At 41.1% G+C, this 24,674-nt stretch overlaps 1 protein-coding gene across 9 annotated transcripts in view; it reads left to right on the forward strand.

Annotated features, from left to right (window-relative positions):
• stard13b (StAR related lipid transfer domain containing 13b) overlaps positions 1-24,674 on the forward strand; it is a 59,851-nt gene that overhangs the window by 22,873 nt on the left and 12,304 nt on the right. The window contains exon 1 of one of the 9 annotated variants that reach the window (XM_077540855.1): positions 3,893-4,133. The exons of 6 other annotated variants lie outside the window; for them this stretch is intronic. In XM_077540855.1, coding sequence (XP_077396981.1) covers positions 3,962-4,133 — 172 coding nt within the window. In that variant the 5' untranslated portion in view covers positions 3,893-3,961. Of the gene's footprint in view, positions 1-3,892; positions 4,134-18,592; positions 18,740-21,389; positions 21,463-24,674 lie in introns of those variants that run through there. 2 more of the 9 variants (XM_077540860.1, XM_077540859.1) reach the window with 2 other exon arrangements.

Consider the following 24,674-nt stretch of genomic DNA (forward strand, 5'->3'; position numbering starts at 1 on the left):
GCTCACTCTTGACCCTAATGAGCAAGTGAGCGACAACAAACGGGTGGATTTTGGAAGCATCCACATCTTGCAGTGTGACGCAATCGCCCGTGTAGTAAGTCACACATGAACACAAGACGTGTTCACGTGGGAACGGCACACTACGAGGAGATGAAGTCATGCTAATACAGTCCAGATGTTGCATACCATGATTCTCAAACTTGTTGGGCTCAAGGACCCTTTACAGGGGATTAACCTTTGCAAGGATTCGGTTTCACGTGAATCTCTTTAATTGACGTTTTTAGGGGGAAACAAATCAGTTATGATAACAAATCCAGAAATTTTAGAGATACTTTGAGAGGAGATGGTGTGTAAGTGCTCAAATTTGGCAAGATTATTGTTACAGGATAATCGCTCAAAATAATATTTTAGACACCTTTGATATTCTGGCATTTGCTGGCTTTGTTTTGAACATAAGGAGGGAAAAAAATGCTCAAGTTCAGCCCAATTATCTGTATGCGTGCAAACCACAGGATAATCATTCAGCATCATGTTTTGCACACATCCAATAATCGAGCCTTTGCTGACAGACTGAAATGCTCAGATTTTAAGCTGTACGGGCCTCATGCCACAAGATAATCACTCAAGATAATGTAGTAGACTCATCAAATAATCTGGCTTTTGTTGACATTAATAATATGAAAGTGGGAGAAACAATTTGTCTCAGTTATCGTGTGTGTGTGTGTACAAATTTTATATTGCACTCACACAGCAGTATTGAGTGGCGGGAACTGGAAGTGGGGAAATCCCGGCGTAGACGCTGTTTTTGCGAATCGATTGAATCCCGTCTGAGCTGCCAGTTGTGGTGATTCATATGCTAAGTGACGCAGCCGTGAGTGGAAGCACCTGCACCTGAGTAAGGCCCATTTGTCTTTCTTGTAGAAGTAGCTTAGCTCGCAAACGGAGAAACAAGGCTTGCTGGCACACGTTTGATTTTGGTCGACACAGACTTTGTATATCACCTTTCATACACAAGGCAACTCAACTCAGTGTCCTTTACACATGGAAATCACAACACCTATAAACATCAACAACCACAGTAGTTAACATTCACAAGCAAAGAAGAGAAAACAAAAGTAGGTCACAAAATTTACTAAAAGAATATAAATTGACAGTGTTAAAACTTTAGATAGCAAACTTTAAAAACATTTAGCATAAGGTATTTAAAAAAACAAAAACAAAAAACAAAAACACATGATTTAAAAATGTTTAAAATACCTTAAAGTGAAAAAAAGCAAAGTTTTTAACCTGGATTTAAAAGAATTTACACTCAGGGCTGACTTCACTTCTGTTCAGTTTATTCCATTTGTGTGCAGCATAACAGCTAAAAACAGCTTCACCATGTTTACTTCGAACTCTGGGTTCCACTATTTGGCCCAAGTCTGTAGATAGCATAGTGGCTGCCCATCTCTTGAAGAAACAGAAGTGGCAAATCCAAGTCCAAAAACTAAAAACCCTGCCACAGTTTGACTTTTGCCCAGGGACTTGCTAGCTAGCGAGCCTGAATAGCTAGCTCCCATGGTGCTCGTTTACCTGCTAATGAGCTAGCTCGCTAGCTAGCATCAGGGGCGAAAGCCAAACTGTGGACAGGGTTTTTACTTTCAGATGCTAGCTAGCTAGCTCCCATGGTGCTCGTTTACCTGCTAGGGAGCTATCTAGCTAGCTAGCTAGCATCAGGGGCTAAATCCAAATTATTTTGGAAGGGTTTTTTTCTTTCTGGACCTAGATTTACCACTTTGTGTGAAAAACTTATCCAGTCACTAGTAAAACGAGGTACCGGTGTACAATCATTTCTTAAATGTGTACAGTGTATTGCATTAGAGCTTTGGACCTTACCATTACAACAAGTTTATTGTTTCCAAAAACGTAATTCCTGCATATCATTTCTCATCTCTTATAAGCTGCCGGTAGATTCCGTAAGACGAGAGGCCCGAACGCGGTGTTGGAATGCGTCCGTCTAGACGTCTTAAGCGAGGAAGTAAACACGGGAAGAGTCAAGTCTGTTTGGGTATTACTTTACGCGGCATGCCGCCGCTCATCTTTTTTTTTTTTTTTCACCATGTGTAGCGATTCTATGAATGAAGTCAGGTGTTTGTGCCCTGCCCTATGAAATCACCCAGTGGCGTGACGCCATCACCCGCCGCTGAAAAAAGAAACTCCACCTGAGTGTGTGTGAGTGCGGCGTTAATCCTCTGAGACATTTATGAAAACCCCTCAAGTGTGCTGCTGAATTGTGCTCTTTGTGCGCTTAAAGATGGAGTGGATTTGATGGCGGGGTGGCGAGTGGCCGTGTACAAACGGGCTTGTGTGTTTAACGTGGTCGTATGGCGCCACGCTGCCACCGGCGCAACGGCACAGGCGGGACTGTATAGCACAAAGCGGCACCGTCACTGGGAATGTGGTCCGGATCCTGAGGAGGACTGGGTGGGTCCGGATGTGGACTTTAATCCAGGTGTGAGGAGGCTGCTCAGTCGTAAAATGCAGGAATGGCACATGTTTCTATTTATGGCCTGAGGGTGCGGTGCGGTGCCAAGGCAGAAAATGTTTTTTTTTTTTTTTTGGAAAATTCAGACGCTGAAAGTCGTTTCACAGAGCAACTTGAAATTTGGTAGGCATGCCTCTCATGAGTAGACCCGTAAAAAAGGCGCAAGAAACTATGCCCAAAAACATACAGGAAGTCAGCCATTTTGAACTGAGGGGATCATAATAAAAACTATGTCTCGATAAATCGTGCCTGAAAACAGTCATTTTGGTTTGAAGGGACCGTCTTAGGGGCAATTTTGATGACTCGCCATAAAGAACAAAATTGAGCCCCCGATGTCAGTTTGACATCTTAACATTGAATTTGGTCAGCATGTCTTTCACAAGGAGACCTACAAAAAAAGTCTCAAGAAGCCATGCCTAAAAACATACAAGAAGTCGAACATCTTACCAGTGGGAAATGCACGAAGCACCTCTCGCTGTTCAATATTCAACTCGGAAACGAGAGAACAGAATTAATTGCAGCGTCCATTCGTCCATGTTGGGTTTGATTGTTAGCTCCTGTGTCGGCGCTGGCTTCCTGGTTTTCGTCACAGTTGCATATCCTGCCCCGAAACACAATGTCGCTCTGTGATTGGTCCGAACCACCTTTTGTTCGGGAACGGCGGTTATCTGCGGGAGCGGTACAAGATGTATTCTCCGGAGTTTGTGAACTCACAAATACTACAAGAATTTATCTTGCGAGAGCAAGGTTAGAAAAGTACACGTTGCATCAACAACTATGCGGTGAACCATCCGCATATTTCAGTATTCACAAGGTCGTCAATTCCTTTTTGGAACCAATCCTACGTTTTTGCTGAACCTTTTTTATCCTCAGGCTAAAGAAACAACTGGTGGCATGACAATTTTTGAGGAAGCCTGCTGAGAGGCCTTCCTGGGGGTGTTGTTGGTGTGCTGAAATTAGCTTTTGCCAATCGCCACCCAGCAAAACAAATTCTCTTGCTGTTGTGTCACCACAGTCCGTTCGGTCACTTCCTGGGCACCGCCTGACTCTGCGTGTCCAGCCACACTAGACGGGTTGTTCTAGAGCAGGGCGGATTCTAATTACAAAAAAAAAAGGCAAAAAAACAACACAAGCACTATTTTTACAAGAGCTCCCACTGCACTCCTTACTCACTCGGTCGGCATTCCGGTGGTATTTATATTTCCCTCCCGTGCTGACAGGCCTTCACACAGACCCTAGATTCAGCTCTGCTTAGGTGGGCAGGTCTCCCACAGCCTCCCCGCCATTGGCCTTCCGTCGGATCACGTGACCGCTCCTGCCCCCCACCCTCTGTGCCGTCCCACTCGGCTCACTCTAGGATTTTTGCACCTCTGTGTGAAGAGTACCAGGCACTCTCCTTGGCTTGTTTTAGCCGGAGCTCAGTTTTTGTTCCCCCACATGTTGGACATGTTTCGAGAACTCCCGGAGTCCTCGGGCAGCGAGTGTCTTGGCAGCATGACCCCGGAGAGCCGGGACATCTACCTGAGGATGGACCACCACCGTAGGCGCTCCGGCTACAGACTGGGACGGATCATTGCCAGGCAGCAGCTACTCAAGAGGATAGCTGGAGGTACGGGGGGGGGGGTTTGTGGTTGAATCAAAGCCACACTGGAGGGAATGCTGGGAAATGGCCATTGCCACTTTGACTTTTTGCAATTACACGAGTCGTTTGTTCCACAAAAGTTTTCGGTTGAGAATAATTGGACAACAAAGAAGAATTTTCTGTCTTTTGGACAATATTAAACATATTTTTATTTTTCAACTTCCAATTATGTCCTGTATGTGTCACTATCTTTCTTCCGGTTGAGGACTGTCAAAACAAAACAAGAAGAAGGTGTTTCTCTGTCCGTGAACCAGGAATGCTTATGCTAATAAAAACAAAACAAAACAAAACCCCAAAGAAAGTGCTACAATCAATGCCAACTTGCCAAACGTCTCTCTTAACTGTGCACAATTCAACTTTGAATAATGCAACAGTTGTTCCATTTGAGTACTTTGGGTTTCAAGTGTTGTTGCAAAGTTTGTGGACTAGGAATGCTAACGCTAAACTCTCTCACTAACTCTCTTTATTTAATGTCATCGCAGTTCTTCTAAAAGGGACAATATGTCGAAATTTTTAACTTTTCAATGTTCATTCATTTTACAATTCACTATTTAACTAATATGCAATTCAACATACATTTGTTATTTTATCGTAGGTCTAGTATCACTACCTAGGGATACCCAAAGAAGAACTTTGTGAACGTAGTAATTGGTGGTAGGCTTGTGAAGTGTGGTCTCTCTGAGGCACCGTAGTGCTTGTGCTTTGCATGTGGGTCCTTGCATTCTATTAGTTCACCACTAGATGGCACTACATTTTACACACTGTCACTTTTAAGTTCTGTTAGTGGCAAGCTTTGAAACTTGCCCAATCAAGAGGAAGGCATCTCTGGTCCGGGCAGACTTGCTAATTCTAAAAACAATGCTAGCGACAAATCAATGTGCTTCTCTTTGCTTTGATGTTATAACATTGATTTAAATTACAACGTTGTGCATACAAAAGTCGTCACTCTTTCACTTCAGTTTTGCGGGAGTCAAAAGAAGGCAAAACTTTCTTCTGGGCTTGGAGCAAGGAAATAACTTGCTAATGGATTGGAAACTTTCCAGTAGGTTTCCATGGCAAAATAAAGGAATCAGGAAAATACTGTATTCCGAATTGGAAATTTCCATGCGAATGATGAGAATTAACCACAGGCTGAAGATAATTTCATATTGTTTACGGTGTCATATTCAAGATGGAAACATGCACATACTGCATTTTGAGGCCAAAAAAAAAAAAAAAGTAATGTATTCATTTTTGTCCTCACAATCAGCACAGTTGTTAATGAAACTATTTACAAGAGGGGAAGGGCAGCATCAGATCAGTGAGGGGCACAGTTCTCACCAGGACTTTAAAAATAAATAAATAAAAATGGCCGTCAGTTATAAAAACACCGTGGGGGAAATGATAGATAAGTGAATTATTATTATTTTTGATTTGATGAAGAAAAAAAAAATAGCAGGAACAGCACTTTTTTCACTTTTTATTTTTACTTTTTTTTTAAATTTTTTTTAGGGTATTACTTTTTAATTGTTGCTTTTTTTTTTTTTTTGCTCCCTCAGTACAGCAAACTGACAACTTTGAAGAATTTCTGGAATTTGAACAACCCTAGCCAGAAATGCTAATGCTAAAAACAATGCTAACAACAAGGAAATGTGCTAAAAATGAGGCGTGAAACAGGTTAAATCCTTAATTGTGGCAGCGTTTGCCGGGCTTAACATTAAAGCACATTGGAGTTGCCTTGTGCATGAAATGTGCTATACAAAATAAACTTGCCTTGCCTTAACAGGGAGGCAACATGGGAAGGAATGAAGACTGAGTCCTTGTTGTGTTCCTTTCCACATCAGCTGATTGTCTCTGGCAAAAGGTCGCTTCCAGTCTAGCGTGCTGGCTCGTGTGTGCGTGTGCGTGTACATGCCGACAAACTTGACCTTCAGCCAACAACAGGGTGTTGCGGGTGCAGTAAATAATTCCTATTGACTGACAATAGAGAGGCAGATAAATCTGCGTTATGTAACGAGGTGGGAAGCCACTGCGTGTCAACGCTGATGAGCTATCGACGGACCGCTGACGGCTTTTACGAGGATCCGACGCGGCGTTAATTTACTTGCGTGATTCTTGACATTGGCCGTGGAGATTTATGGAGGTAAACAGGGCAAAGATTTGCTAAAATTTCATTTTTTTTTTTTTTTTGTCCCATCACATTCACTCTTGATCAAAAAATACTTTACCTAATATATGGAAACAATATTGGGGGATTTACTCATACTACAATTATTATTTTTTTTTAATAAACCTTGCGGAGTTGGCTGTTATGATTAAAAACTGGTGAGAGGAGTCATTGCATTAATTGTTTGATTGTATGGCGTCTCAGTGCCATGGACTTTTTCCGTATGTGGATTATTTGTAGTTGTTTATTTCCATTGTGCAAGGAAGTGCTTACGGTGACAAATTGTCAAGAAGAGTGATTGCATTAAGTTTGACACGTAAATTGACCAAGTGAGTTTATGACTGTGGATTGTTTTTATTTGTTCTGTTTATTTCTACTGTGCATGAATATCTGGCGCAAGGAGCAATCGCAGTAACCATGACAAGTACTGTATAGAAGCAATTTATACTGTACGTGGCGTCGGTGTCCTTTACGGTGGACGTTTCTCAACTGGATGATTTTCCCTTGTCATTCGGTTTATTTCTCTTGCGCAAGAAAGACAGTTATCATGGCCGCTAAAGGGACAAACAGACTCACATTTGTCTGACATTTCCACATGCGGTCAGTGGAATGCGTCCCAATACTTTAGTCGATATGGCTGCATTCTTTCCAGTCACGCTCAGCAGCTCCGATTTAGTCAGACGTCTCACGTGTTTCGCCGCCGTATTGGCCACGCGTTACTTTTTGAACGGGGAAAGGTTGCAATTTTACATGGCCCGGGCATGTGCCATCATGTGAACCGCAAACACTTTCAGATCAGACGCATGGTTGTGATGGCAAACCTTCAATTTAGGGTCCGCTCTGAAGAAGTGCTTTTACCTCAAATTAAAAGTCAGGTAGCCTTTTTTCCATGTAAGGTTATTGTTAGATGTCAGTGAGTAAACAAAACAAAAAAAATGTGTTAATTTCATTTTTACTTGTGGGAAATTATCAGTTGGAAAGACTCAAGATACAGGTGGACCTGGCCTGTCCACCTCTATCTTAGTGCTAGCATCTGTGCTAATGCTAGCATTTCGACTTTTACTGTATATGCAGTGCTTATGTGGCCTAGATGTCGACATGTACGCGCACAATATTCGCCTGACGATGATATCTGTCATGTCTGGGGTCACGCCCAGGGTTAAGTTTGAGTTCATGACCTGTTAACTTGGGTTCATGACCGTGAGGTCAAGTGTCTGTTGTGTACTGATGTAACTAGCATCTAGTTTCAACTGGTTTTAGGTTATGTGATGTTATGTGATGTCAAGTAGCTTTGTTATGTCAGTCTTGAATCCTTTGCTTAGTCACAACCAATCAGATCGATTCACTGTAGTAGAGGTCTGAGAAGTGTGTGTGTTTGTCGGATTATTGCTTCTGTTACCACTGTCTCTCTGTGCAACTCTTTGTTTATCGTCTAGCCAGGTCCATCTCTCGTGTTTTCCAGTGCTAGCATCTGTGCTAATGCTACTGTACAGAGTTTTGTACTGCGCTTACGCAGTTGAGAGATTGACTATTCCTTAATGTGGCTTGTAACAGCAACCACAATCACTTACTTTATTCAACCTTCTCATATATCCTAGCATATGTACTAATTTTGTGCACAGTGTTTACATAGCATGATCTAGACACCCCCGCATTTTCTAGTAACATCTTATGTCTTAATCACTTCAAAATGGCACAATGCATGTTTTTAAGATAAAATAACCAAGCTCCAAATGAAGGAACTCGATGTTCTGCAATGTTGCTACATTAACACTAAGTGTAAATCTGGCTGCGCTTTATTTTTTGGGGTAAATGATTGATTTACTGAGTGAGATTACGCCATATAATATGTAGCTAATTTAACGTTTGCCAAGATTTTCACAAATGTCTTCTTTGGTCGTGTTTTTAATCAGTAGTACCCTCAAGTAAAGTATTTAGGCAATTGTCACCAATTAACCACCCCCAAAATAAGGAATCTTGCTATCCGTAATATTTGATTTGCATCGTTTTGGCCAGCATGTGAATCAAATCTCAGCCCACCTGGCATGATGAAAAATGCCAGAGATAACGGCGAGTATTTAGAGAGTGACTGCTGCCCCGTGTAGAGTTAGCGCACACAGATCTGCATAAATAGTGGCGGTGACTCCTGCATTCCAGCCTGCTGTTGAAAACGAGTGGTGAGATGGGCAGGGTACACTTTTGCCCCCCCCCAAAAAAAAAAAAAAATTCTGGACAAGTCTAAGGTCTGCATTTTGACATCAAAAAAAGAAAAAGAATTTAATATATAATTCAGCATACGCTCCTTTCTACTCATGATGTTTTTCAAGCACCACAGATGACAAAACAATGTAGAAAAGACGCAAATACAGAGAGGGCGGCTGGTTGGTGTGCGAAGGAATGTTTCCATGATTTTCATTTCCTGGAAATCTTCCACTGTTTTCAGAGTGTGTTGCGCACTTGAAAACTCCGAACGGACGTCTGAATTACTTTGGAGTCTGACGGCCTTTCTAATTGCACAAGCTACTGCTTCAGTGCCTGTTCTAATTGCCCTGAAGGTACACCTGAACATATTGCTAAATGAATCCATTGCTGACCTCGTCCCTCACCAATGAGTCCTTCTTGTGGCCTATTGGATCCCATTAGAATGAAATATCTCAATATGATGTTGCAACACTTTGACTCCCCTTCCACTTTCCTCCAAATTGGTCTAACAGCAATAATCGCCCACGTATTTGCAAATAACAAATTCACATGTTCACAAAGTGAAGCTTCAACATCACTTCCGGGGGGATTTGCTCCAGAATGTGTTTCTTGTTCGGCCTTGGTGGAGGTCTACTCTGTGCCAAACTTGAAGAGCACTCAAGCTTGATAGGAGTCGGTGCCAGTTTTGCAGCACCGTTTGGGTCTTTGGGCTGGGAAGTGCTTGGGATGCTTTCGTCCGCCTCTCGAATTCTCCTCAATGGTGCGCTGGCATGCCGCACACATACTGTAACGCCGAACCCCAGCGACCAGGCCGCATTGTTGTCGTTTGCTTGCTTCGCAAGAGCCTCTTTCATCTTTTATTCATGAGCGAGGGCTTTATGCGCTCATCGTTGTCATGCAGATTTTTATTTGCTGCCTGCAGAAGCGTAGTAAATAGTGACTGGGAATAAAATTTAGAATTATGACAATGTGATTAGCTTGTCGGCTTACATCAACCGCTTCAAATGCATGAGCTCCTGTTTTTCTGTCTTCCCGGGCTGCAAATTTGAATTCACACCGACTTAGTCAGAGCGACCTTTAGGATGTTTTTTGTCGCATGTGCGAGAGGGTTTTGATCAGCATGCTGCCATTTCACACCAAGCCTCAAGAGGAAACAGATTAATTAAAGCAGCTGTCAAAGGGCTTTAGACCAAGAAACACCAACATTTGAAATTTTTTTTTTTTTTAAATGCAATAAGTCTGATGTGGAATTTTATGCTTTTATTTCAATTTGACCAAGCAATGGTAATATTAATCTATGCCTCCCTCCTCATGGACTGAAGCAACACAAAACCTCAGCTCGTCTTGATTCATGGTTTGGGCCTCTAGGTGGCAGCCTGCGTTCAATCCTTTCCTCCAGCTTGTGCAGCTTGTGTGGTGACAGTTCAACATGTGCAACAGCAGCCTGGCTAATCATTGACTTGAGTGCACATTTAGCAAACGTCCAGTATGCACTGTAACATTAAAGGCATGGTCACACATTAACTGGAACACATGGGGTGGGGTGGGGCGTGTACAAGTGGGGGAGGGGCTTCCTCTATTCGGGATTTTTTCATCATGCTCTAATGGTATCAATTAGTTTTACTTTTTTCATATTATAAAAATATGTTTTTAAGTATTGAGACTATGACAAATTAATTGTATTTCCATTCATTTCAACGAGTGGTCATGGGACAATTTCAACTCGTATGTCAAGGCACTGTGCTGTAAATTCCCCTTAAGCTTGGGCGCCCCCTTGTGGTAGCGATGAACATTTGCGCATGTAACGAGAATTCCTGTTGCGGCGCTTCCTGTGGCAGTCTTGTGGCCGTTAATTAAGCGCGGGAGCGCTTTTATGGTGGCGGTTCCTGAGAGGGCTTTCTCACGGTGGGGGCTCTTGTTCTGATGTCGTCAACCACCCCCCCCTTGCCCGCCAACACCTCCGGCTCCCCTCTTGACTCTTCCCGAAAGAAGGAGGTAACCCCACGCTGTCCCCTCTGGGACTGGGTCCAAATGAGATGGACCTAATGGAGAGGAGATTCTTTTTATTCTTTTTTTTTTTTTTTTTCTTTTTTGAATGTTTTCCCCCGGTTTCCTGTTTGCAATCCTGATTAATAGGGCTGTGCATTTAATCGAAATTCAATTGCAATTTCAATTATTACACCGCAATTACAAAATCAGCATCATCGTAAAAAAGGATTATTAATACCAATTTCTGATGATTTAAATTTATACATTTGCACCTTTTTAAAAATTTTAAATAACTAAGTTTAATAAATTTTGTTTCATCCAAAAGTAACTTGCATAATTAGTGTTTCAAATTATTTTATTTGTCTTAATTATTTTTTTTATTTTATTTTATTTTTTATGTTTAACCGTTTGTTTTGTACAACAACAAAAAAATCGTCTACGGTGCACAGTGCACATGCTGCACTCCAACTTCAAGTCTTTGCCAACATAAATAAATAAATAAATAAATAAATAGATAAATAAATAAATATTAATTTGAATATACTATTATAAATTCTGTTTGGTCCAAAAAGGAACTTACACAATTACAGCGTTTCTATTTTTAATTTTTTTTTAATTGGTCTTAATATTTTTAAATGCTTAAACATTTTCTATTTTTATACCAAAAATAATCGTTTGAATAATCGTGATTTCAATTATTTACAAAATAATCGTGATTATTATTTTTTCCATAATCGAGCAGCCCTACTGATTAATTTATAAATACGTGGGAAGAGGAGCCTCAAAAAAATAACTGAATATTAAATTGCAATCATAATATTGAAGGGAAAATAATCACAATACACAATCACATTATTTTTCTAAATTGTTCAGCCCTAACAATATTATACTGTACACAGTATAACTACACAATCATCTTTCCCATTCTGAGTGGTCTGCAGCTTAGAAACATTTTGAGTGCGACGCACAAATTGACGACACAAACATCTTGCAGATGGCTTTCTATGATTTTAAGTTTTAATTGAGTGGACATGGTCCTCTTCTTACACTTGTTTTCTCGGGACTCATGGTTAAAAAAAAAAAAAAAAGAAAAAAAAAGAAAGAAATGGTGCAAAATAGCTCCACAAATCAAATGGTGGCTGGATGTTGTGAAGTTTTCTGCTGCCATCTAGTGGAGAATAAAGTAAATAAAATCAGTATTTTTTGTAGCCTCTGCTAAACACATGGCAGTGTCTGAGCTAAGTTGATGGATGTGTTATGTCTCGGAAAAGCAAATGACGGTGTTTGTGCGGGCTATCAGATGGGGGGGAGGAGAGCGCAGACACAAAAGCATGTCATTACGAGCGGGAAAACAGCGTTGGGCGACAACGCCGGCTCGTCTCCTGTCGTTCTTTACGGTAAATAAGACCTGAAGGGACATTACGATCACACTCAGAAACTCCAGGATGTTGCTTGGCACAGACTCATTTGGCCATTCCAAAAGTGCTTGAGCCCACTTAAGAGCTCAAGTCCTGCACGTCCGGCTCATGTGGCGCGAGTACTCTGATGAGTCACGGCCAGTGGTGGGAAGTAATAAGTTTAAAAAAAAAGTTGCTGTCCTTCAATAGATTTACTCCATATATGAAAAGACACACCTGCACTTTGTTCCTTTGTCTAAGTTAAATAGATTTACTCTTTTCAACCTTGGTGAAAACGTAAAAAGAAAGAGGTTGAAGTCAACCGCGAGATCATTGCGATCTTGATTGATTTTTTTTTTTAATTGTCTTATGAATGACTTATTGTAAAAACATAAAAGAAAGTTGTGTCCGAAACCACCGCCCCCAAGTTATTAGGTAATTTAGCATCTTTTTGTTCACTAGTTACAACATGAGGAAAGCTATGGAAATGTCCTTTGCTAGCATAAAGGCTAAGCTAATGCTTGCTAGCTCTAGCGGCATGTAATGTGATTTTTCTTCTTCTCAGTACGAGTTCTGTACAAGTTCATAAAAGTTGAGACTATTTTGTCTTTCGAGATTTTTGTTTCCATTGTGCCAGTTTATCAAAGAGGTGTTGAATTTATTTAACAAAAAAAACAAAAAAAAATCATTTCAATTTTATATTGAAGTACTTTTCAGTCAGCAAGTACTTTGGCACAGATTTGACTCCTGTTCTTGAGTCAGTCTTGTTTATCACAACTATTTCTACTTTCACCAGTTATGTCAAGTCACATATTTTAGCGACTATTATCTAAAAAAAAAAAAAAAAAAAGAAGAAGAAGAAAAGTCATGACATGCCCACCAAACACAAATGTCATGAAATGTATATACAGTGGTAGAATTTTAATTTGTTGTGCCTCCCAGTACTGAGGACTCAGGTTCGAGTCCAGACTCCGGCCTTCCTGGGTGGAGTTTGCATGTTCTTCCCGTGCCTGTGTGGGTCTTCTCCGGGTACTCCGGTCTCCTCCCACATTCCAAACACATGCGTCCCTAGGCATGCTTGTGAGTGTGGATGGATGTTCATCTCTGTGTGCCCTGCGATTGGCTGGCAGCCGGTTCAGGGTGTAACCCGCCTACTGTCTGAAGCCGGCTGGGATAGGCTCCAGCACCCCCCACAACCCTTGTGAGGAGCAAACAGTTAAGAAAATGGATGATTGGATGGATGTGATGAAACTATTATTAGCCATGGTTGTTGCCTGACTAAATTTAGCTCCAGCATAATTCCTTGACATCAAGATTTCACAAGTTGGCGTCAAAGCACTACTTTATATTAGACAGAGCTTTGGCTTGACTACAAAACCATGAGTAGGTTAAGTATATAGCTGAGGATAGATTGCACAGGGGGAAAAAAACAACACAAATAGGTGAATTAGTGAATGGCGAAGTGCAAATAGGGCGGGATCACAGTACACTTTGTATTGGCATATGTGTGGGTTTAAAATTTGATGTATGTAAGTAATGTGACTAGCAATTGGCCATTGGCATCAACAAGCCTGTCAGTGTAAATCTGTTGAGACATTTGGTTGCTAAAACACTTAAGTGCTTCCAAGTTCATACTTTGAACTGCCACTGAATACACATTTTCCGATAGCAGCTTCGCCGGAATGCTGCCTTTGACGCCATATACAGTAAAAAAAACCCTCCAGGCTGAGGAATCCTCACAATGGACAAAGGCTGGTGGGGGGAAAAACATGTCACAGTGAGCCACTGTCCAGCCCGCAGTACGAATTCCACCTACAACGAGTTATTTATTCATCTGCGGACAAAAGACAATAGTGGAAAACGGAGAGAAGCGATAAGGCCACAAAGATCAACACCGGCTCGGATCGGTCGGCGTGGAGTGATCTCTCGTGGATTCCGCAAAATCCCCACTTGATGTTTTGATCACTAAAGGAAGCAAATCCTTCACAAAGATCTTTGAGATGACGATCAAAACGCTTTGCGCTGCGTGGGAACGCGGATGCAGAGAAACGAGTTGCGGGGGGGAAAAAAAAAGCCTCTGCGTCATAATCAGCATGTTTGACGCAAGAAAGTCCATGTGGGGGAATTTTAGGATCGGCTGCTGTAGTGTCCTCCTTGCGCTTGAGGTCCGAAATGGAATTTTCTCGGAAAATGATGCTCGCCTGTTGTAAAAAAAAAAAAACAATTTGGAGGCATCGTTTAGCTTTCCAAGTACAGTTTCGAGGCATATTTCTCAAATTCAGATTTCAAATTAGCATTAAGGTTTTTTTTGTTTTTTTCCCAGCCGGTATCGGTTGAGGATGAAAGGCTCACCTCTTTGGGTGTCCTTCAGGAGGCGAACGAGACTGTTACCACAGCTGTGCCGCTCTTGTTTGATTTCAATACGAGACCCTGGTGGAAAGAAAACAGCGCTCGGGTGACTTTTGACCCCGGCATGCTTTGACGACGGTCAACAACAGCAGCTCCCGAGCTCGCATGCTCCTGTTATTTACCTTCACAATCAATAAGATCTTGCTGTTCGTCTTTGTGTGTGTGCGTGTTTGTTATATATGTATCTCAAATGGCAGTTTTTTGTACAGCGGGGAAGTTTAAAAGCAAGAAAAAATCAGATTGTGGCCAGGAAATCCCGACTTGTCATGTTTAGCCCATGTCGGGGTGGTGTGGCTCAGTGGTAGAGTGGTCGTCACCCATCCTGGTGACCATGTTGAAGTGTCCTTGAGCAAGACACTGAACCCCGATTTGTTTCCAGTGGACCTGGCAGCCTGGTGTGTGAATGTGAGCATTGTAAATTGATTTAAAAAGCAGTCCCTTTATCTTTAAAGATGAAATGTCAGCCTGTGCGGCGCTAACGACACCCCCGTTACGGAATCAAACGAGGCTTCAGGAAGTCTGTGGGTGATTCAACGTGGGCTCTGTGTAATTTGTGGCCTGGCGTTGACGGTTAGTCACCTGGCTGGAGACGTATGATTGAAGCGTTGTGTGTTTGTCAACCTGACGAGGACGCGTCGGGGTATTTGTCGGCGAAGAGCTTCCTTTGTTGGAAATTCGCTAAATGAAACCTCAAGTTGTCGGGTTTCATTTAGTGAGATTCCAACAAAGCGATATTGATTTCTTTTAACTGATTTGACAAATACGCTGACTTTGTTTTGAGCTTAGTACAGAAGAACAACAATTTTAGCGACTCTGGAAATAAAGACTAAATAAATCAAATATAGAATTTTGCTTTGACACATCTCAGTAAGATTTTGATTCACCCTGGTGTTTGCCAAGCGCCACCTCGTCTGGACATGACAAGTGTGCCATTGTCACGCTTGTTGGAGTCCCGCTGAGCTGCTAATTAAAAGCCACCCTCGGAAAGACAAATTTCCAGCATTCCAACGCAATTATTTGGCTTCTGGGAGACGGAATTGATAGATACGTCATCTGTTTCTGTTCAACGGTTAGACATAAGAAAATGTGAGATTCTTTTCGGGTGCTATGTGTCATTTTTTTTTTAACACTGTAGGCTGACTACTCAGTGTGTCTGTGTGCAATTAGCATCATAAAGACGGAAGACAGGCCTCAGCTTCAGGCCCCCGAGCGTGACGACACCTCTGCGCTAGCTTTTATATAAAAGCCCTCCAGGTGTTTTTGATACAGACACTCACAGTCTGTTTTTTTTTGGGACAGGTCTATTTCTAAGCCTGTCTGAGTGATTCACTCAGGCGTCTCGCTGCAGGAGGGGAGGAACGGGGCGAACATGTTTTCGAAGGCTACGCGTGGTGTAGCCGAGCTCAAAAGTTTGTTTTAAAATCTTGAAGCATTTCTATTATTGTATTTATGCCAAGAGCGATTTTTAACTCTACTGATAAACTGAAAATAAATATCCTATTTAAATAATTGTATTTAATTTAAAATAAGTCATGATTTTCATTATTTAAAAAACGCGATTTTCCTTTTAACTTAAGTGTTACGTTTAAAAATAATCACAATAATTTTTTTTTAAGTATTTAAAATAAATCCCTTATTTATTTTCTAAAAATTTATTTTTAAAATGTCATAACCTTTTTAAAGTCACATTAATAAAGCAATCAATTTCTATTAATATTTATTACTATGTATTTTTTAATCCCATATTTTAAATCAAGATTTTTATTTTTAAAAATCATATCATATATCAATCATGTTTACAAATAATTTGTATTATTTAAATAAATCTTGATTTTGATATTATTTAGAAATCATTATACATTATTGGCAAAAAAACGACAATTATTATTATTATTATTATTGTTATTATTATGGGGCGGCGCGGTGACTAACTGGTTAGCACGTCCGCCTCCCAGTGCTGAGGACGCAAGATTGAGTCCAGGCTCCAGCCTTCCTGGGTGGAGTTTGCATGGTCTCCCCGTACCCGCGTGGGTCTTCTCCGGGTACTCCGGTCTCCTCCCACATTCCAAAGACATGCATGGCAGGTTAATTGGGCGCTCCGAATTGTCCCAAGGTGTGCTTGTGAGTGGTTGTTTGTCTCTGTGTGCGCTGTAATTGGCTGGCACCCAGTTCAGGGTGTGCCCCGCCTACTGCCCAAAGCCAGCTGGGATAGGCTCCAGCACCTCCTGTGACCCTTGTGAGGAATACGCTTTCAAGAAAATGGATGGATGGATATTATTAAAAAAAAAAAAAAAAAAAACTCATCCAGATTTGCATTTTTATGGTGTTTGTAAAGTGCCATCTTGTCTTTTTTTGGGGGGGGGGCTGGCAGGTATATTTTCAATCCTCGTCTGGATGATTCAGTCAGGCGTCTTAGTGCGGGTGCGTGGACGGGGCAGACACATTTTCCAAGGGTCCACACAGTTAGCACGTATAAATCCGAGCGGTTTGTTTTAGAGTGCTTTTAAAGCGCTGAGTATTTATTTTTAAACGGCGACTAAAGTGGAGCGCCTCCGTCATTCTGTCTGCACTCTCGGCTTTATAAGGCGGACTCCGGCTCCAGCTGTCGTGTTTTACAAGACTGAAATGGCAGATACGCTCACGAGGTTTCAGGGTTACATCTGGAAAATGTTCTTACGTTACAGGAAACCGCGGAATGGATGAGGATGTCTTATATAATCGCATACTGTACACATGTTGAAGTCATGAATAGTTTACATCTCCTCATGCTGCCCACATGTACTTGTACTTGTTTGCATTGTTGTGATTTTTTGATTTGATATGAATGATATGAACATGGTAAAATTAACAGCAGACAATCAATTCCGAAGTTGTGGGGATTAAAGCAATCAATTAGGTCTGTAGTACTTTGTAGTGGGGTTAGAAATGACTTGACACCCAGATGGGGACATCACCAGTTTGGTCCTTATACTTTAATTTCTGTTTAATTTCTGTATGCACGTATCTTGGAATTTTCAAATGAAATCTGTCAATAAAACATCAAGTTAACTCTTTGACTGCCAAAAACGTTTAATAACGTTTAGTAAAATCACGATGTATGTTGCCATAAACATTAAGTGACGTCAACTATTTTTATTTATTTTTTTAATATATCAATGCAACTTCCAAGTGCAGTGCAGCCGGGTCAATGAGTTGTGAAATCAAAAAACACCCACTAACTATAGCCAGCAGATGGCAGCGGTAGCTGCTCGGGCCCTAACTAAAGCTGCGAATTGCAACGAAACATGACGCAATCTGATGAAATAGAGCGTTTTTAAGGCTGACGTGAATGATCAAAGCCTTTGTAACATTAAACCTAATTTGACGGAGCGTCACTAAACAAAAAACATTCGTATCAAAGTCACTGTTGTGGAGAAAATGTATCTTTTCTTTTCAATTTTCGTTCAATGTCACTCAAATGACCTATTTTCAAATGGTGATTACTAAAGAACAGAATAAGGTAGAAACTGTTTTTTATAATGAAAGAATAGAATGTGATATTTCATGTGGTACCCATGTTGTTTATGTAGCAAAAGAACACAATATTCTGTTTGCATCGAAAAATGAGTTCAAATGCTCGAAATCCGCTGGCTTTGGGGGTTGTTTTTTTAATAACGTGTGGCAGTAAAAGAGTTAAAAACCAGCAAAGTCTTCTTGACTTTTCGGAATGTGTTACTACATGCTTTTCAACTGCACATTGCGCTTCCTCGTGTTCGTGGCCGTGTGCGATTTGTCACAAGAAAGTCATCACTCTCTCAGATGACACGGATAACATGCGTCCTTTCATTGGTGGCTTCCTTCCAGACAGTCCGGGCAGACGACGAAGTGTGAATCACAGCTGCTGACACTTGATGTCATACTTTTTCCCCCTTCTCCTAGCCAACCCAAGGTTTGTTTTTTTTTCCCCCCCCGGAAGAACATCTGCGCTCGGCGAAAACCACAATTGATTCAAATAAACATTCCCAAGAGAAAAAAAGCTTTGATGATGTAATCAGTTAAGAAGACATTGAAAAGATCCCGAGGGGTCCAGGAATTCCGTGGCGATGGTAAAAACTTGGCATGCGGGTTATACAAGAGTTGTCTCGGGCACCGTTGGGTAGGAGGGTTGGGCACATGGAGCAGAAAAGGGGGTGGGATGGCAGTGGGGGGGGGGGGGGGGGGTGTACCGCCGGAAGGGGGTGGGTTGAAGGAAAGATTTAGGACAGGCCTTTAGTAGTGATGGCGGGGGTTGAGACGCCAAAAGAGAAAGGGTGAAGCAGGAGCCCAGTTGAAACTCCAAGCTGCGCTGAGAGCCAGCAGGAATGCGTGGGAATAAAAGATGCTCTGACTTTGGAATCACAAGGGCCTTGACGGATATATGAAGCAGCCTGACTATATGATGAAAATCTCCCGTGAGTACTCAAACAATTGCGAGTGGTTTACGGCAGTCCTAGCGTACTTGATCCATTTATATTTATGTCCGAGAAGTATTTTCTATTACTGTAATTATGACTCTGGTGCTGTGCTATGCTATCATAGGCTAGTGACTATAACGTACCAAAAAAATTTGGGTTACGTCTCCCTCGTAAGAAAGGAGCCCTTGTACTGTTTTGTTCACTCGAGGGGTCTTCTTTACATCACATTCAAAGCATGCAGCAAAATTTGACATTTGTTTCCTACAAGGGTGACTAACTAATGCTAACCGTGATCATAATGTTGTAAAATGGTGTGTATGGCATTGAATCAGTCACATGACTTGGCCAAGTCAAGTCAGTTCTCGATGGTCCCGACACCATTTGGAGATTACAAATGTCACGCAAGGAACTAGTTTTATTTGATTGTTTTATATTTAAATCCTGGAAGTGTTTTTCACAAATAATTTAACGTAATTATGACCTACTGCCGACTGCCTTTTCAGTGGGACAAAAATGTCTTATTTATTTGACTTTAGTACGTTGGGACTTGAGTGAACTAAATGGGTGAATTTGGGTCTTGACACTTTCTTGAAGATACCTTTTATATTAAAGAACGTTGAAGCTTAAATGTTCTGGTATTCTGCCGTGAATGGTTGCGGCTCGAGTTACGGCCGTTGCGTGACAGCGCTGTGAAACGTCACAAGTGTGATCCGTCCGTGGATGTGGGATTCGAAGTAGCTTCGGTAAGCATACTGGTGGGAAATTATCATCAAATTTCACTTAATTTGTCCCAAAATTGGTTTACCTACTAGAAATAATGAATTTTAGTTTTATATATATATAATATACATTTTAGAGGATGGTGGCAATAATCCGAGGGAAAAAACCCCGTGTGAGGAAAAAAAAACTTATAAATTTGCAACTTTATAACGTAGCAAACTTGCAACTTTCTAAAGTGGCACTTATACGAGAAAAAAAACTCAGGAACTTACGAGAAATACATGTAGCATACTACTCGGATGTTTGTAACAATACTTTTCGGTCAGGTTTTCAAAAAAGGAGCTGCTTTAGCAGAGATTAACCATATGATATTAAGCATTCGCACTTTTGAAGCGTTGAGTACTGCCAGCGATAAAGACGCGTCGCTTTTAACTCATTTACTCCCAATAACGTATAAATACGTTCTATTTTAAATATTATTTTGCTCCCAAAGATGCATTTATACGTGTTGGCTTTGATGCAGCCTCTGAACTGAAGAGAATGCTTGAAGCAATGGTAGTTATTACAAAAACCAGCAGATGGCAGCAGAGTATAAGAGATCAAAAAGCTCTTTTCCCCACTATTTTAAACAGATTTGTGAATAATGATGAAACTTAGCCATATCCTAATGCTAATTGCTGCAAAATGGAAACAGGTAGAAATGTACTTTTTTTCCTGATGAAAGAAGAGGCTCTAATCTTTCTTTTGGTAGATTCCATGTTTTTATAGCAATAGGGCACAATATTCTATGGGCCTTGCAAAATCAGTCAAAATCCAGTAAAACAGTGAAAATGTCCTGGGAGTGAATGAGTTAAAGACTTTATAAAGTGGCAAATTTGCAAGTTTTTTCCTCTGAATATTACTCTTCTGAAAAAAACAAACAAAAAAACAACTAGATTTACATAGCCCTAATACACGGTCGAACAGACAGTACCACGCATCTCGGGACATTCTCTACCATTGTGTCCCGTCCAAACGAGTCTTGCATCTTGTCTTTTGTGAACATGTAACTCTAGAGCGTACACAGGTTGTGAGCGTAGTGGGTCGAGCAAACACAAGCCCTCATTTTTTGGCATCATGCCTGCCCCAGCCTTTTATCCATGGGAGATTTCCTCGGAGAGAGGATGAGAGTACAGAATGTCTCCGTGTCGCGTTACAGAATGCCAAACACGGAGGAATTCCCAGCTCGTGTTACTACTCTGGAGGGTTGGTGGGGGGTGTCTGTCGGGGGACCTGGCTGCTGGACGGAACAATACGGGACGGGCGGGATATTAACCACCTGGGAGGGAGAAGAGACTGAACAGAAGCTCCCGACATGTTGATGATGCAGGTGTGAACGCGGCAGATAGGAACAGACGTTGTTGACGGGGTAAACAGTGGCCTTTTTTTTTCTTTTCTTTTAGTCTTCCAAGGACATACGTGGAGGTGGGGGGGGGGGGACTGCTAATATTTATTCAGTTGTTGGTCAGGGCTGCAGAGCAAAGTCACTTTTCATTGATTTGGCCGCAGTCACACGCATGTGAAGCAACGCAGGTGAGTCCCGGCCAGTCGGGGTTGGTTTGGAGAGCGGCGTGGCGGGCGGTAATTCTGCCGTGAATGGTTGCGGCTCGAGTTACGGCCGTTGCGTGACAGCGCTGTGAAACGTCAGAAAGTGTGATCCGTCCGTGGATGTGGGATTTTGCTTGGTTGGGATCCGAAGTAGCTTCGGTAAGCATACTGGTGGGAAATTATCAGCAAATTTCACTTAATTTGTCCCAAAAATGGTTTACTACAAATAATGAATTTTAGTTTTGTTATGCGAGTGACAGGCAGTACTATTTAAATCTAGAAGACAAAAGCCACCATTAACCATGTGTATCCGCTTAATTAGATGACAAATTATTTACGGTCTCTGTACGTGTTTATGCTCAATTCCTGCAAGGATATCAGCTTTGTGCTCAGCTCAACAGATTTCACATTGAGTAAGTAAATTCATGAGTAATTTGAGACAAGATTGTCATTGTTGATATACCAAGAGTTGCCTTAATTGGCGTATTAACTTAAAGAATGGGAAAATAGCTCAAATTGGAAAGCTAAAAAATGTTACATTTAAATTCTCCCCCACCCTGTTTTTTTTTTTCTCCATCAGGGGGATTAAGAACTACATTCGCATGCAATGAAAAAGGCTTTTGTGGGTTGGAATATGCTCTTGCAGAGTGTGCAATTATCCGTTTGAATATGTTATTGGAATTTTGTTATGTTTTGTTTTTCAACATGAAGCCCATTTAATTTAGTCTTGCTCAGTTATTCTCTAGGGTCCCTCTAGTGGTATGGAAAATAATTGTTCAAACTGTAATGTTACAGTGGCTACTGTATTTTAATGTTGGTCATGACGGATAGTCAGCAAATTATTTTAATTAGGTGGTACTTGGTGTAAAAAAAAAAAAAAAATGTAACACTGTATTTTGCGATGATGTTTGTCATCCCTTACGCGAATGCGGAGTGTCCTGTAACACTGTTGCGTCAGCCAATGTTTCTCACCAGTGGCAGCAAATAACTGTGTTAGCATTAATGGGAAGGTGCCAACAGTTTGTCTCTTTGCCATGTCAACAGCGGCAGAAGGGTCATGTCAGCTTGATATCTTCATATTGTGGCGTATTGACTGTATATTGTGTGCGTGTTTTAAAGCGTGTTTGACGTAACACTTGAGTCTTCCTCGTGAAATATAACCATGGAGTGCAACGACTGTTTTACGCTAAGCAAAATTCGTACTCTGCCTGCCTTTGACCGCACCAAAAACATTTGGGGCTGCAAGTCTTCATAATTTCGCTGAATTTGGGTATACTAACACAAGACAATACAGGCGTTTACTAATTTGAATCCCCAACCGATATTCAGATTTCACGCCGAATATGCGCTCAAACACCCACAGAACACATCAACACGACGACATTTTCAAAGTACTTAACAAGCCCACTTAACATAAATACAGGATCCAGAATCACTGAGTGCTTTCATGCAGACTATTTGCAACATTTTGAATACAAATAATGTTTAAACCTTGCATTGTGTGCTGGTATGATACACCTGTTAAACACTGTATGTGTACACTCACTGCACCCAGAATAATCAATAGCAAATAAATACCAAGTGGTCAAATCCAAGGCCCATCACATCATTTCATGTGGCCCACTAAAGTAAATAGTGTGTCTTAGCTTTTTGCCAAATTGACGTGAAATCTGTACCGGAATTGCAATTTCTCGTCATTAACCGGAGTTGCAAGGAGTTATTTTCAGTCAATTCTTTCCTAAAATACATTGAATAATAACTGTATACTACGCTTACGTGCTTGCCATGATTTTTCCGTGAGTTCTGAATTTAATGTCAATTTGTTTGAAAAACAGGCAATTGTGGTTTTCACAGCAGAAAAAAAAATGCATAAATGACATTTACAAGACCATGATCCAATACATCCAGCAAATGTAATGAGGCTCCGTTTTGATCACTTTACCTAATTTGCAGTGGTGTCGGTGTGCAGAGCTTGTAAGCATGTAACTCCAAATCTTTTTTTTTTTTTAAACTTCTATTTAAAAAGCAAAACCATTTTTGTTTGTGTTTTATGTAAAAGGAAGAGTAAGATAACTGCAATGCATCATATTGAGAGTTATCTGTGGTCATCAACAAGAAAAAGTCAAACGACAATAAGAATCAGCTCTGATGATGATGATGATGGAGTGCACTGCAAATTGCGACCACAAAACTGACTCTATGTTGGTAAAACTTGTGCACTAGCTTGTGCAGGTACGAGCGAATTAATTGTATGGTGAGCGAGTGCATGATTAGATTAATTGAACTAAAAGGAGCAGATTGTTTTTTAAGACACATGAAAACAGCAGGCAGACATGTTATAAACTCTATCTTACCATAGAGACCACCTGAAGAGTAAAAAAAGACCTGCTTGGTGGTTATATAATGTCCATGTGAAAGGCCTTGCATTATTTGAGTCAAGCTAGCTGACCAACAGGGTGTAATATCCCTGCTATCTCCCAACAATCAACTTGAAGGGTCAGGGGTGGTCTGCACACCCACACGTCTGGAGAAGTCGGGTAAGCTTTTTCCATCCATGTGCAATGCGTCATTGAGTCAAGTCAGAATGAAACTGACCTCACTGTGGTTTCCGTTCACCCAGCTTCCAGTTCTGAAAACTCATTCACTCACAGCTATTTTCACCTCCGCTCCCAGCTGTTTTACTGGATTTTGACTGATTTTGCAAGGTCCACAGAATATTGTGTTCGATTGCTATGTAAACATGGAACCTCTTCTTTCACCAGGAAAAAAAAAAAAAGTATATTTGTATCCGTTTCCGTTTTGCGCAATTGGCATTAGATTATAACTTAAGTTTCATTATTCACATTCCTGTTGAAAACTCGGTCAAAAAGATCTTGTTGCAACATGGCCCTGGGGGATCTCTTATACTCTGTTGCCACCTGATGGCCTTTTTTTTTTTTTTTTTTTTTTTGTTGTTGTTGTAATAACTACCATTGCTTTAAGCCACCTCTTCATGTCAGAAGCTGCATCAAAGCCTTCTGTATGCACATAAAAAACACGTATAAATACGTTTTGGGGTTTTATTGAGTTAAAGAGGGCATATGGAAAATGTACTTTTTCTGCCAGGACCCAAATAATTGGGCCATTTTGCCAGATTGTGACATTACAATTTGGTACATGTATTTAATAATCCCTTCTGCTGCTGAAAAGCAAAGCAGAGCTGCAGCATTGGAAGCTCATATTAGCGTTAGCTTCTGATAAGCGGCACATAACATCAACTCCTATGTTTGGAGTTGTCGACGTCGGGGCACCGTTTATTTGAATTTGGCGTTGGTGTTCACTGTGCCACCTATACGGAACCTCACACGATAAAAATCATCTTCATCGGCCATTTTCTCATTAAGCTGTAGTGACCGTAGCGATATAATATGCAAAATATAACATACTTCGCAATACATAAATGTTGGTGCAATCATTTTGTCGTTTTCAGAGATTGATGTGGGCCGATGTAGCGCGTGTGCATGTGGATTTTCATTCGCTTATTTGGTTACGGGGAGATCGTTGGCTTATTTGAGACACGGCCGCCTCTCAAAACAGAGAAAGATGAAAATTGCGCTAGTTCCTGATCATTGGGTTGTTTTGCATG

This window comes from Festucalex cinctus, chromosome 13 (assembly GCF_051991245.1).
Source record: "Festucalex cinctus isolate MCC-2025b chromosome 13, RoL_Fcin_1.0, whole genome shotgun sequence".
Taxonomy (NCBI): domain Eukaryota; kingdom Metazoa; phylum Chordata; class Actinopteri; order Syngnathiformes; family Syngnathidae; genus Festucalex; species Festucalex cinctus.